General features: G+C 43.4%; 1 protein-coding gene across 1 annotated transcript in view; it reads right to left on the bottom strand.

Annotated features, from left to right (window-relative positions):
* Positions 1-15,960, bottom strand: part of ryr1b (ryanodine receptor 1b (skeletal)) — a 230,498-nt gene that overhangs the window by 171,805 nt on the left and 42,733 nt on the right. The window contains 9 exon segments of the mRNA XM_061877905.1: positions 3,207-3,393; positions 4,996-5,117; positions 5,183-5,347; positions 11,452-11,608; positions 11,681-11,755; positions 14,061-14,157; positions 14,220-14,319; positions 14,381-14,493; positions 14,561-14,639. Coding sequence (XP_061733889.1) covers positions 3,207-3,393; positions 4,996-5,117; positions 5,183-5,347; positions 11,452-11,608; positions 11,681-11,755; positions 14,061-14,157; positions 14,220-14,319; positions 14,381-14,493; positions 14,561-14,639 — 1,095 coding nt within the window.

The raw sequence follows: 15,960 nt of genomic DNA on the forward strand, positions 1-15,960 counted from the left end.
AGACACAGTGTGTGGACTGAAAAGGGAGAACGGATGCATTTAGGGCCTAAAACTAACAATAAAGGTGAAGTTATAACACTGAAACACTCTCAGGAAGATGTGCTTTAAGACATGGCTAGCAGGTTAGCAGCTAATCTGTCTGCAGTGTTTTAGCTACTTCTAAATAACTAAGCCTCGCCTCCATGGCGACAAATTAAGTATGTTTTTTACAAGTTTCATTATCACTGGAGGACGAGGAATGGCCAAACATGCTTCACTTCACACCGTAGGACAGGGGTCGGGGAACCTTTTTTGCTGAGAGAGCCAAGAAACCAAATATTTTAAAATGGATTTCCGTAAGAGCCGTAAAATATTTTTTTAACACTGAACACAACTAAACGCGTGCATTTTTAAGTAAGACCAACATTTCTAGAGTATAATAGGTCTCGTATTCTTTGTAACAACATTGTTATTCTGAAGCTAACTGTGGAGGGGGCGTGACCTGTGGGCCTGCAGCGAAGCGGGGTGTTGCCAGGACCAGCCTCGAAATCAGCGACAGGTGCGTAGACAGCCCACCTGGGCCTTGTTATCTAATCACCTGTCGCTCTGTTATTAGCAGCAGCCAGGAGGAGAGGCAGAGCACAAGCGAGAACGGAAGAGAAAAATACAATTGCTGGAAAGCAACTGAGAGACTTATTGAAAAAAAAATCAATATTGTAACCCTGAAACAGGCTCTCATGTCGGTGCTTGGTGGTCTGAAGAACCCCCAGGAGGGCAAGCCCCACACGAACGAATAATAAATAACTTCTTACCATCAACGCAACTTCTTGAACAGGTGCGGTAGTAAACGGATGGATTAAAAATGCACGAGAATGTTTTATATTTTGAACATTATTTTTTAACACTGTGATTACAAGTGGAAATATTCATTAGATAGATGGATAGATAGATAGATAGATAGATAGTACTTTATTGATTCCTTCAGGAGAGTTCCTTCAGGAAAATTGAAATTCCAGCAGCAGTGTACAGAGTTGAGATCAATTTAAATAAAAGTAAAAAGTAAATAATGGGGGTTTAAATGGAAACAAAATAGAGAAATATTACAATAAGAATAAAAACTAAAAAGCAACAATGGGAATAAAAATATAACAGTAATATAGGAATATAACAGGACAAAGAAGGCAGTAGTAACCATGTTATGAAAACGTATTGCACTGTTATTGTTTTGCATCCCCTGTCATCCTAACATCCCCCACCCCCCGTCCCAGAGAGGAGTTGTACAGTCTAATGGCGTGTGGGACTAAGGAGTTCTTGAGTCTATTAGTCCTGCACTTGGGATGAAGCAGTCTAGCACTGAACAGGCTCCTCTGGCTACTGATAACTGTATGCAGAGGGTGACTGGCATCATCCAGGATGCTCACTAGTTTGTCCACAGTCCTCTTCTCTGCCACCGTCACCAGTGAGTCCAGTTTCATTCCGATTGTAGAACCGGCCCGTCTGATCAGTTTCTCAAGTCTGGAGCTGTCCTTCTTAGATGTACTGCCCCCCCAGCACACTACCATGTAGAACAGAACACTGGCAACCACAGACTGGTAGTACATCCACAGGAGTTTTTTGCAGACGTTGAAGGAGTGCAGTCTCCTGAGGAAGTACAGCCTGCTCTGTCCTTTCTTGTACTGATGGTCCGTGTTAACAGTCCAGTCCAGCCTATTGTCCACCCAAACCCCGAGGTACTTGAATGAGTCCACGGTCTGTACCTCAACTCCCTCGATCACAATAGGTTGTGACCGTGGACTCGACCTCCCAAAGTCAATTACTTATTGTGTTAAGCAGAGTCAGCTCAGATTTACCTGAGAGCCAGATGCAGTCATCAAAAGAGCCACATCTGGCTCGCGAGCCATAGGTTCCCTACCCCTGCTGTAGGAGGATACAATCGCTTACCGCTAACAGCAAGGTAGCACTCCTGAATGTAAACAAATGTCATGAGTGGAACGCCACCTGACATCCACTGTAATGATACTAAGTACAAGAGCGTATCTAGTTGATACTACTATGATTACATCAATATTTTTTATCATCACAACATTTTTTTTATTTTTTATTTACGTCTCGGAACACATATGGACTTAAATTATGACCAATGTATGATCCTGTAACTACTTGGTATCAGATCGATACCTAAATGTGTGGTATAATCCAAAACTAAAAGTATCAAACAACCGAAGAATAAGTGATTATTACATTTTAACAGAAGTGTAGATAGAACATGTTGAAACAGAAAGTAAGCCGATATTAACAGTAAATAAACAAGAAGATTAATAATAAATGTTTACAGTTTGTCCTTTATAATGTTGACAAAATAATAGAATGGTAAATGACACAATATGTTACTGCATACGTCAGCAGACAATTAAGAACCTTTGTTTGTTTACTTACTACTAAAAGACAAGTTGTCTAGTATGTTCACTATTTTATTTAAGGACAAACTTGCACTAATAAACATATGTTTAATGTACCCTAAGATTTTTTGTTAAAATTAAGCCAATAATAACATTTTTTGTGATTTTTACACAAGTGAAGTGAATTATATTTACTGTATATAGCGCTTTTTTTCTCTAGTGACTCAAAGTGCTTAGTGGAACCCAATATCAAATTTTTACATTTAAACCAGTGTGGGTGGCACTGGGAGCAAGTGGGTAAAGTGTCATGCCCAAGGACACAACGGCAGTGACTAGGATGGCGGAAGCAGGGATCGAACCTGCAACCCTCAAGTTGCTGGCACGGCCGCTCTACCAACCGAGCTATACCGCACCAAGTTTGAAGCAATACTTTAATGCCACCTTTAGCCATTTCTAATATAAAATAATGTTAAATTCTTACTTATATTTGTCAGTAAACAAACATATTGCTTAAAAAAAACTATTTTACAGTTGAACATGTTAAAAATTGACAATAAAGATGACTTTCAATTTGAGTGGGAGAACGCAAAATGTTTTCATCTGGGGGGGGTGACAGAAAAGTATTAAGAAGCACTGACTCAGAGGCACAAACACCTGTTTGCCCGCCAAGTGTTTGAGCCGAGTGTTTTGAGTCTGCAAAAGTCTGAAAGTTTGATTCTACGTGAATCGGCACGGTTCGGTCGGTACTAATAACGGTACCGAATCCGGTTCCCATCCCTAGTTGCAGGCGATGACTACATGCTGGAAGGAAGGAAGGCCACCACCTACCTCCTCTTGAAAGAGATTCTGCCGGTTGCGGAGAGAGCGTAGCTTGGTCTGCTTCTCCTCGTGCTCCAGCTCCTCCTCGGGGGGGCGGAAGTAGAAGATGAGATCCTGCAGGGAGAGAATGACTCCCTCCAGAGGGAGTGATATCGCTGCAGGAGACTTGTTCTTCCCGCTCAGAGAGTCCAAGCCCCTGAAAGAATACACATCCATTTACAGCTATTCATCTGTAGCCATGTGCACATGGACATCTCATCGTTGGGATTAGAATGTTACCGTGTAAAAAATGATCTGAATATGACGTGTATTTTAATGCAGCACACCTTAAATCGGAATACTTTACTTTGACATGCGCAGAACCTAACAGACGAAAAGGTGTGTTATTGTTTGTGCTATAGAAGCATTAGATTTCCACTGTAGACAAGCATGGCTTTGAGCATTTCTGCTTGTTCAACGTTATCACGGTATTAATCCATCATTTTGTTTTCCTTCTGTTCACTACTTTTGTTTCACATCTCTTTTTGAAATGGAGTCGTTCTGTGCTTTTAATGTTGTGATTGTGTACGTGTTGTGGCGCATCTTCATGTTACGACATTTTGTGTGCGTGTTTGAGGCTCGCAGTTAGCACATGAATTAGCTGTCAAGTTGTAAATAAAACAGCTCGTTAAGACAACAACTGCAGCCCTTCTTTTACCGTTACAATCACACGACAATCCAGACCCTACTTTTTAATTTGCTAGTCTGGTTTCAAATCATCAAAGTCAACAGCATATAACGCAACATCTGTACATGGACCCTGAAAAAATTATCTGATTATGACGTGAATTTTCATGCAGCACACCTTAAATCGGAATACTTTACTTAGACACACGCAGAACTTAACAGACGAAAAGGTGTGTTATTGTTTGTGCTATAGAAGCAGGAGACTTCCACTGTAACCAAACATGGCTTTGTGCATTTCTGCTTGTTCAAGATTATCACAGTATTTATTTATCATTTTTTTCCTCCTGTTCACTACTTTTGTTTTACCTTTTTTTTTTTAAATGGAGCTTGCGGATGGGGGCGTGGCCTGCAGGCCAGCCGTGGAACAGGGTGTGCCAGGACCGGCCTCGAACACAGCAACGGGTGAGTAGATGGCCCAAGTGGGCCTTGTTATCTAATCACCTGTCGCCTTTATTAGCAGCAGCCGGATTGAGACACGCGGTTGGAGTTGGAGCCAGAGAGAGATAGAGAAAGACATTTAGCTAGAAAGCAAAAGCCTCTCCACATTTATGAAAATAAAACAGTGTTATACCCTGAATTCCGGGCTCTCCTTGCAGGGTGTGCTGGTCCGAAGAACCCACTAGAGGGCAACCTCTACACAGCTGTTCTGTGCTTTTAATGTTGTGATAATGTACAGGTTGCCGCGGGTCTTTACGTTCAACACATGACAATCTAATCCTAACTTTTTAATTTGCTAATTTGTTGCAAAGGCAACAGCATAATGTTACGTCTGTACATGTTTAATTGTCTCATTCCAAGACTATTAAATGTAGTCCCGCTCCACCACCAAAGTATATCTGACATGCACAGTAAGGATCATTCAAACCCGAATTTGGTAAGATGTGTTTTCATACGCTACAATCCAAATGACTTTTGGCATAAATTACCCGTCTCGATCAGAAGGAAATTGTGATCCAAACGGGTCTGGATATTCCGAAGAGCATTAAGCTTTTACTCCGATGAAATGTGTCCATGTGCACAGAGCCAATGACTGTTATCCATACTTTTGAAACATGCACTTGTGAATAGTTACTTGATGAACTGCCTGAAGAGACCCATTGTGCTGTAAATCATACGAGCAGCCTGGGACTCCTCAGTCTGGGAGCGGGACACAGTGAGGGCGTCGTCCATGTGGCCCTCTTGGTGCAGGATGACCTGCAAGCACGGAAGCCATGACTGAATGAGCTGTGCTCGCTCGCAACGTGGATGAACAAGCTGACCTTCCTCTTCATCATCCCCAGACGAGCCGCTTTGGCATCCAACGCGGCGTAGGTGAGCCACAGGCCGGTGGACATGTGCTGCACGAAGCACATGGACTCTCCGTACTTGATCTCCGGGATGCCCATCCCCTCCACGTCTCGCTTGTGAGCCACGTCCACCTTCTCCTGCTCGGAGCAAGCACGCAGGTGACGATCCGAGCAATACGACCGCACAGTCGTGACTAGAGATCGACCCATCATCGGCACTGATATTTGACATTTTGAAGTACAGTATATATACAAAACCCAAAACCAGTGAAGTTGGCACGTTGTGTAAATGGTAAATAAAACAGAATACAATGAATTGCAAATCCTTTTCAACATATGTTCAATTGAATAGACTGCAAAGACAAGATACCAACCCCGTTTCCATACGAGTTGGGAAATTGTGTTAGATGTAAATATAAACGGAATACAATGATTTGCAAATTATTTTCAACCCATATTCAATTGAATAGACTACAAAGACAACATATTTGATGTTCAAACTCATAGACTCTTATTTTTTTTTTGCAAATAATAATTAACTAAGAATTTCATGGCTGCAACACGTACCAAAATAGTTGGGAAAGGACATGTTCACCACTGTGTTACATCACCTTTTCTTTTAACAACACTCAATAAACGTTTGGGAGCTGAAGAAAAAAAATTGTTGAAGCTTTGAAAGTGAAATTCTGTCCCATTCTTGTTTTATGTAGAGCTTCAGTCCTTCAACTGTCCAGGTTTTCCGCTGTCGTATTTTACGCTTCATAATGCGCCACACATTTTTGATGGGAGACAGGTCTGGACTGCAGGCAGGCCAGGAAAGTACCCCCACTCTTTTTTTACGAAGCCACGCTGTTGTAACACGTGCTAAATGTGGCTTGGCATTGTCTTGCTGAAATAAGCAGGGGAAAAAGACGGCGCTTAGATGGCAGCATATGTTGTTCCAAAACCTCTATATACCCTTCAACATTAATGGTGGCTTCACAGATGTGTAAGTTACCCATGCCTTGGGCACTAATGCACCCCCATACCATCACAGATGCTGGCTTTTGAACTTTGCATCGGTAACAGTCTGGATGGTTCGCTTCCCCTTTGGTCCGGATGACACAATGTCGAATATTTCGAAAAACAATTTGAAATGTGGACTCATCAGACTACAGAACACTTTTCCACTTTGCCTCAGTCCATCTTAGATGATCTCGGACCCAGAGAAGCCAGCGGCGTTTCTGGGTATTGTTGATAAACGGCTTTTGCTTTGCATGGTAGAGCTTTAACTTGCACTTAAAGATGTAGCGACCAACTGTATTTAGTGACAGTGGTTTTCTGAAGTGTTCTTGAGCCCATGTGTTGATATCCGTTAGAGATTGATGTTGGTTTTTGATACAGTGCCATCGGAGGGATCGAAAGTCACGATCATTTAATGTTCGTTTCCGGCCATGCCGCTTACGTGGAGTGATTTCTCCACATTCTCTGAACCTTTTAATGATATTATAGACCGTAGATGTTGAAACCCTTAAATTTCTTGCAACTGCACTTTGAGAAACGTTGTTCTTAAACTGTTTGACTATTTGCTCACGCAGTTGTGGACAAAGGGGTGTACCTCGCCCCATCCTTTCTTGTGAAAGACTGAGCATTTTTTGGGAAGCTGTTTTTATACCCAATCATTGCACCCAACTGTTCCCAATTAGCCTGCACACCTGTGGGATGTTCCCAATAAGTGTTTGATGAGCATTCCTCAATTTTATTAGTAATTATTGCCACTTTTCCCAACTTTTTTGTCACGTGTTGCTGGCATCAAATTCTAAAGTTAATGATTATTTGCACACAAAAAAAAAAGTCTATCAGTTTGAACATCAAATATCTTGTCTTTGTAGCATATTCAACTGAATATGGGTTGAAAATGATTTGCAAGTCATTGTATTCCGTTTATATTTACATCTAACACAATTTCCCAACTCATATGGGAAATTGTAATATATCATGCAAAAGCACAGATTCCAACTATTGAAACAGTTTGTATAGTTCAAGACTTAGGGTCATTAGAAAACATCACTGCACACTGGCAGCTACAGTTTGCATCTTAAAGATCTAAAAAATTATTTTGGGAATGTTTGGCGGGCCAGATTGAAAATCTTGTCGGGCAGCATGTGGCTCCCGGGCCTTAATTTGCCTTGGTCTGGATTAGACTAGAAAGCCTTATTTAAATGCATGATGATTTACATTTGCCACACCTGGTCTGTGCTTTAAGACAAATAAAATGGATCAAAAGTACACAGATAAGACATGTAGCAGGTAAAACACACATTGTTAAAGATAAAACACTAATTGTGGTAATTTGTTACAAAATCCAGTCATTTCATCTGCATTATTTTGCGCTACATGGGCGGTTTTAACTCTGCTGATATTTGGCATCAAGCCATGCGCACAGCAGGGGAGCTCCTTTACTACATAACCTAACCCTAACCTAACCTTTAAACTGATTGTGCAGATCTCGATGATTGTAATTCAAATGTTTAGCTAAGTGTGACGCAAAGATTGTACTACTTTAATCATGCCGCCTTTGACGAGACATACTTTAAAGCAGCGCTTGCTACGTGGCATGTTTAAATTCATTAGTACCGCGGTACTTTAGATCGGTGTACTGTACAACTCTGGTCGCTAGTGGTCCGATGTTTTCTAAAAATAATGTTAAGAAAGATGCTTACTGACATATACTACCCATGTTTAAAGGAGCCATATGTAATAACTTCATGTCAAGTCATCATTAAATGTCCCTGAAATGTCAAAAGGAAATAAAATATCATGTTCTTTTCCAATACCTCTGTAACTGGTAACAGTGGTTCAACGGGGATATGCTCATTTCAAAATTAGATTTAAAGCCCCAAAATATTTTTATTGTTTTCATTTCAATGCCCCGCTCTCCACCGTTCGACCAATTAGAAAGTCTGAGTGTGTAACATCTAGGTTGCCAGTTACGCACCACTCTCTTTATCTACTGTAGCTACTGCCACTGGTAAAGTTACTTAAAGGCCTACTGAAACCCACTTCTACCCACCACACAGTCTGATAGTTTATATATCAATGATGAAATATTAACATTGCAACACATGCCAATACGGCTTTGTTAGTTTACTAATTTATCATTTTAAATTTCCCGGGAGTTTTGTCTTAAAAACGTTGTGTAATGATGACGTGTACGCAAGACGTCACGCGTTTTTAGGAAGTATGAGCGCTGCACACACACACAGCTAAAAGTCGTCTGCTTTAACGGCATAATTACACAGTATTTTGGACATCAGTGTTGCTGAATCTTTTGCAATTTGTTCAATTAATATTGGAGAAGTCACAGTAGAAAGATGGAGTTGGGAAGCTTTTGCCTTTAGCCACACAAACACACGGTGATTCCTTGTTTAAAATTGCCGGAGCTGAAATTTTCCTATGGATCAGAGCGCGGTCAAGCAGGCATGGATCCCAACCGAATGTCAAACAGCAGGTTTCGGTGAGAAAATTGTGGTTAAAAAGTCAGTTCTTACCGGAGAAAAGCTGAGCTTGTGCCGTCCATAGCTGCCGTCGACTCCCCTGAGACACTGCGCATCAAGACACCCGTGGAGACACCCTTCCGACTATCAGGTACTATTTAACTCACTAAAACACTAGCAACACAATAGAAAGATAAGGGATTTCCCAAAATTATCCTAGTAAATGTGTTTAAAAACATCGGAATCCGTCCCAATGCAATCGCGTTTTTTTTTTTAACTAGTTTTTTTTTAATTTATTAATTTTTTTCTAGTCCGTGGCTATCAATATCCTCAAACACGAATCTTTCATCCTCGCTCAAATTAATGGGAAAATTGTCGTTTTCTCGGTCCGAATAGCACTTTTTGTTGGAGGCTCCCATTAAAAACAATGTGAATATGTGAGGAGCCCCCACACTTGTGACGTCATCGTCTGCAACTTCCGGTAGAGGCAGGGCTTTTCTCTTAACACCGACAGTTGCAAACTTTATCGTGGATGTTCTCTACTAAATCCTTTCAGCAAAAATATGGCAATATCGCGAAATGATCAAGTATGACACATAGAATGGACCTGCTATCCCCGTTTAAATAAGAAAATCTCATTTCTGTAGGCCTTTAACATGTCAGACCTTAGTAAATCTAAAAGTTACCATTCTCAACTTATTCATGACAAAGCCAGGAACAAAACCAAAATTTGTATCAGGGATGCCTTTGAAAGATGGAGACCATTGAAGACATTTTCATCTGACGCCACACTTGCTAATATCCTCCTTGATAGGTAAGTCAGGCATTTAGGTTTTCTTATTACTTGTGATTAATGGAAATGGACATTTGGTATGTAAACTATATTGTCCAATACAGTCTATGATCTTGTCTAACAAAGCTTGTATGTTCCTGCAACAAATGCTTAGTGTGATGGTGCGTAGCTCTTAGTGTAATGCTTAGCATGCTAGCCCGGTCAATGACACATCAACATACAGGCTAACGGGGGAAATATATGCCCGTTAGCTTGTATGTCGATGTGTATTCCAACTGACATGGCAAAATATATTTTGGACAACTAAAAACTACGTTGATATGGGTAGTGTAAGTGCCTATTTCCTTCTCAATATGCTGATACGCTGAGGAAATTGGTTCCAACATTAGCACGGCTGTCATCATGACAATGTGAAATGTATGGAGACATTCAAATAGTAAAATAATTCTTCATTGGTGTTAGCATATTGTGGACTACATGTACCAAGTTATATGGCAATCTGAAACGTTTGAAACAGTAGCCTATAGGCATACCTTGGTAAAAGTTATCCTCTTTCGTTTTGGGCGTACATTAGGCTCCTAAGCACACTCTACTTATTTTCACCAGTATAACCATTGCTAGCGTTGGTTGTAGTTGTTTTTAGGCTTTGTTTTTGGATAGTACTGACAATAACCATATGACTGATATTGTACGCAGGCATGATGTACTTCTTCCTGAAAGTAGCCTCATTTCTGTGTAAAAGGTGTTGGTTAGATATCTGTTCTTGTCAAAACACTTGTCTATTCAGCTATTATGGTCCCAGCCCCTCAACCCCTGGTAAGAGGCAGTGGAAGTTTCAAGTTCGTTGGAGTAGATTCGGCTGTGTATCTGGCGACCTCTGTCAGGGAGAGTGTCTGGCGGCCTCGGTCAGGGAGAGTGTCTGGCGGCCTCGGTCAGGGAGAGTGTCTGGCGACATCAATCAGGGAGAGTGTCTGACGACCTCGGTCAGGAAGCGTATCTGGCGACATTGGTTAGAGAGCGTATCTGGCGACCTCGGTCAGGGAGCGTATCTGGCGACCTCGGTCAGGGAGAGTGTCTGGCGACCTCGGTCAGGGAGAGTGTCTGGCGACATCGGTCAGGGAGCATATCTGGCAACCTCGGTCGGGGAGTGTGTCTGGCGACCTCGGTCGGGGAGCGTATCTGGCGACCTCGGTCGGGGAGCGTATCTGGCGACCTCGATCGGGCAGAGTATCTGGCGAAATCGGCCAGGGAGAGTATCTGGCGACATCGGTCAGGGAGAGTATCTGGCAACATCGGTCAGGGAGAGTATCTGGCAACATCGGTCAGGGAGAGTATCTGGCAACATCGGTCAGGGAGAGTATCTGGCAACCTCGGTCAGGGAGAGTGCCTGGCAACCTCGGTCAGGGAGAGTGCCTGGCAACCTCGGTCAGGGAGAGTGCCTGGCAACCTCGGTCAGGGAGAGTGCCTGGCAACCTCGGTCAGGGAGAGTGCCTGGCAACCTCGGTCAGGGAGAGTGCCTGGCAACCTCGGTCAGGGAGAGTGCCTGGCAACCTCGCTCAGGGAGAGTGCCTGGCAACCTCGCTCAGGGAGAGTGCCTGGCAACCTCGGTCAGGGAGAGTGCCTGGCAACCTCGGTCAGGGAGAGTGCCTGGCAACCTCGGTCAGGGAGAGTGTCTGGCAACCTCGGTCAGGGAGCGTATCTGGCAACCTCGGTCAGGGAGCGTATCTGGCAACCTCAGTCAGGGAGAGTATCCGGCAACCTCGTTCAGGGAGAGTATCTGGCAACCTCAGTCAGGGATAGAGGAGGAGGGGACTACAAAAGTTTGACTAAGATTGCAGTACCATTTCTGGCCACATTATTACATATAGCACATTTAAGTAAATTTTACTGCAGATGAATATTGTCTCCAAATATCGGTCTCCCTGAAAAAACCTTAGGGTCGATCTCTAGTCATGGCAAAAAACGACTCTGACCTTTGAGGGCCGGAAGCAGAAAGCAGAGAGTGTAGTGTTGGCCTTGCCCGGGTCCAGCACCAGCAAGCTTTTCTCCTCATCCAGACACAGGTACCGGCCCGTGGTGATGTGGCGGACGCGAAAAGGCTGCCCCCACTTGAAGTGGCCACCGCTCCAACTGCGGGGCGAACACGTGTTATCATCTTATGGCAATTGACGTCTGCAAGGTAGGACTGCAGGATAGACTCACCTGATCCTAAGAGGCTCCAGCCTCCACAGGGAACGAGCCTGGCTGCACACAGAGCCACCTTCGTAGTGAGCCATCCTGCACACAAATGGTTCTGGAATTAGAATTTATTGAGTTGTATTGTTAAGTAACACCCAGATGGGGTGGTTCAGACATCTGGTCAGAATGCCCCCTCTCGGGGGGTGTTTAGGGCAGGAAAGACCCTGGACACGTTGGGGGGAATATGTCTCCCGGCTGACCCGGAAAACCTTCGAAGGGAGCTGGACAAACTGGCTGGGGGAGAGGGAAGTATTGGATTCTCTGCTTAGGCGGCGGCCCGATATCAGATAAGCGGAAGAAGAAGGACCGGGTATCAAATGGTTGAAGTCGGTCTTAAAAAAATGTTTATAGTTTAAATAAGGATTACATTTTTTTTAATTTAAGGCAAATTCATGCACTTTAAATCAGTTACAGACTAAAAACAATTAAGTTAACTTAAAGTACCAATGATTGTCACACACACTCTTGGTGTGGTGAAATTTGTCCTCTGCATTTGACCCATCACCGTTGATCACACCCTGGGAGGTGAGGGGAGCAGTGGGCAGCACCGGTGCCACGCCCGGGAATAATTTTTTGTGATTTAACCCCCAATTCCAACCCTTGATGCTGAGTGCCAAGCAGAGAGGCAATGGGTCCCATTTTTTATAGTATTTGGTATGACTCGGCCGGGGTTTGAACTCATAACCTACCCATCACAGGGCGGACACTCTAACCACTGGGCCACTGAGTAGGCCAGTGTTAATAAAGTTAAGCTATTTTCGATTTCTTTATTGTTAATACAATGTGATGAGGAGGTGTACTTGGAACAATTCTATAGTCAGCGATAATATTTATTGTCGTGACGAGTGTCCTCTCAGTACAACCCTGGGGTCGTACCCTACTGGCCGACAGTTAAGTGCAGGGCTGCTAGCCAAAGCACTAGAATATGCTGGCTGCCAGGTCGTTGTCCAGCACAACTCTTAAGGCGTACTGTTGCAGGGCCAAACTAACCAATCAACCTACCATGGATCGGTATCGGACAACATTCATGGAAAAAGTATGTGCTGATGACAGAAAATGATTCCTTCTGGCCGATACAGAATGACATACACAGTGTGGAGCCGCTCCACTGAATTAATAATAAATAAACTGCCTTTTATAGTTTTTTAATTGTCATTATCAAGCCATGAGGACTAAAGGATAAAACTATACATGTTCTGCACCGAGTAATAGCCAGCCAGCAGCAGACTCTCACTATTATATTAGATCCACTACGGACTGGACTTTCACAATATCATGCTAGGCCCACTCGATATCCATTGCATCAGGTCTCCCCTAGAGGGGGGGGGGGGTCACCCACATCTGCGGTCCTCTCTAAGGTTTTTCATAGTCATTCATACCATTTACACAACGTAACAACTTCACTGGTTTACGGTTTTGTACAAAAGGTATCAAAATAGCCGCCGCATCCTTTGATTTTACTGATTTTACTAGTTGGATATAGTTTGGACACCCCTGACTTAGAACGTGTATGAAAAATATTGATGAGCGCTTCAGAGACGGAATAGACTGTAGCCCCTTTAGCCGCCTATTGCTAGTGTTTATTTACGATTTAGAATAGATAAAGAAGGATATATACATTCTTGTCTCGAATAGGGATTGTGAATATAGTGCAGTTCCCTTTTAACCCTTGTATGATGTTCATATTGTTGTTACTCAGCCAGTGTTTGTGGGTCTGATGGACCCGTGGCATTTTTAACTTTTAATGCCTCACAATCAAACACTTTTATGTTAAAATACTGAACAGATGTTTATTGGGATAAGGTAAATATATGTTCAGGCATTAAAAGCCACAAAATGCAATGGGTCCATCAGGCCCACAAACGCTGGCTGAGTAACAACAATATAAACGTTGCACGGAAAATTTCTTTGCCTGTTTCTGCATCCCTCAGGGATTCTTCTTGTGCGCTTCTGCACCTGCGGTTCCCACACAAGGTTGCAACATTGTTTGTCAACACTGTCTGCTCACATTTTCTCGCACGTTTTACCCTCTGATGTTCTGTGTACCTATACTCTGTCCTCCTATCTAGGCCTGCTGTGTGTGTGTGTGTGTGTGTGTGTGTGTGTGTGTGTGTGTGTGTGTGTGTGTGTGCGTGTGTGTGTGTGTGTGTGTGTGGAACACAGAAAATCAATTTTCACACTTTTATTAGCCCCGGGTCCAGTGGACCCAGAAATCTTATATGTAATAGAAATGTGTAGGGGGAGTGTATGGTGTGTGTGGTCTTCACAGAAAATGAGCCAAAGTCAGTGAGTATCAGTTTGAAAAATTACACAAGGGTGAGTAGCTGCTCCATGATCCTCTCACCTGCGCTTCTCCTCTCCTTCCTCCGGTGTGGCGATGGCCAGACACTCGTCCATGTGGCCGTGGAACAGCCGGAGAACGTGACCGCCCGTCAGAAACCCTGAGAGGAGGACCACAGGTGAAGTGGCAAGTGTCAAGGGTCCACGGAGAACAAGTTTGCACCTTCAGCCAGCTCGCACCCGGAGCTGACGGGGTTCATGTTCCACAGAGTCTGCATGAAGGAGGCGTCCACCATCAGATCCCCGCTGGCGTAGGACAGGTGCTGCGGGAGCAAGGTAGGGTTAAACGTGCGGCACGGCACAGGAACTCCAGGAGTCTCTTACCAGGTATCTCTCAGACGACACGCTCACGAGGATGAGGTCGTCGCCCACCCGGACCTTTTCACCTTCTGACCTTTGCTTAGAGGCTGGGTGGATGGTCCACCAGCACGCCTCGCCTGCAAGGACAAGAGCGCTGAGTCGGGGAATCTTGGAGGACAGTGCACAGAGTGTGGAGACATTCACCGGTGGAGTCTTCCTGCAGCCCCACGTCAAAGGCCAGCTTGTCTGTGAGCGAGCGAGACGTGGTCAAGCAGCTAAGGTACTGGTGAGGAAGCAGACATTTACAACTTTTGGAGTATAGGCCATTTCGAGAGAATATGCGCGCGAGTGAGCCACAGAAAAGCGAGAGTCGAACAGAAATGCTAATATTAGCATGCTTTTTTGATTGAAACTTTTATTAGTAGATTGCACAGTACAGTACATATTCTGTACAATTGACCACTAAATGGTAACACCCCAATAAACAGGTTAAATTAATTTATGGTAAATGTATGTGTAAATGTACGACTAAAAAAGTGAGCGTGCTAATGTTATCGTGCTAGCATATGTCAAGTACAAAGTCATGACCGGGGTAAACGGTGGCAAAATTAGCAAATAAATAAAGTTAGCATGGTAACGTTTCCATGATAACAGTTAGCATGTGTCAGGGACCAAGTTTTATGACTCTAAGGTCTACGCCTGAGAAATGAGCTAAAAGAGGTGTAAAATTAGCTGAAAAAGTTTGCATTCTAATTAGAGATGTCTGATAATGGCTTTTTTGCCGATATCCGATATTGTCCAACTCTTAATTACCGATTCTGATATCAACTGATACAGTTGTGGTATTAACACATTACTATGCCTAATTTTGTTGTGATGCCCTGCTGGAGGCATTAAACAATGTACCAAGGTTTTCCAAAATAAATGAACTCAAGTTATGGAAAAAATGCCAACATGGCACTGCCGTATTTATTAATGAAGTCACAAAGTGCATTTTTTTTTTTTTAAAGTGAAGTGAAGTGAATTATATTTATATAGCGCTTTTCTCTAGTGACTCAAAGCGCTTTACATAGTGAAACCCAATATCTAAGTTACATTTAAACCAGTGTGGGTGGCACTGGGAGCAGGTGGGTAAAGTGTCTTGCCCAAGGACATAACGGCAGCGACTAGGATGGCGGAAGCGGGAATCGAACCTGCAACCCTCAAGTTGCTGGCACAACCACTCTACCAACTGAGCTATACCGCCCCAAAAACATGCCTCAAAACAACCGCTTGGAATTTGGGGGTTAGAGTTAGTGAAGAGTTAGTGCTGCAGGGGGTTCTGGGTATTTGTCCTGTTGTGTTCTGGTGCGGATGTTCTCCAAAAATGTGTTCGTCATTCTTGTTTGTTGTGGGTTCACTGTGTGGCGCATATTTGTAACAGTTTTAAAGTTGTTTATACGGCCACCCTCAGTGTGACCTGTATGGCTGTTGACCAAGTATACAGTGAAAAGCCGTAGATATGTGATTGGGCCGACATGCAAAGGCAGTGCCTTTAAAGTGTATTGGCGCTCTGTACATCGTGTACCAATCCGTATAGCTGCGTTTTAAAAAGTCATACATTT

Source organism: Nerophis ophidion, linkage group LG18 (genome assembly GCF_033978795.1).
Source record: "Nerophis ophidion isolate RoL-2023_Sa linkage group LG18, RoL_Noph_v1.0, whole genome shotgun sequence".
Taxonomy (NCBI): Eukaryota; Metazoa; Chordata; class Actinopteri; order Syngnathiformes; family Syngnathidae; genus Nerophis; species Nerophis ophidion.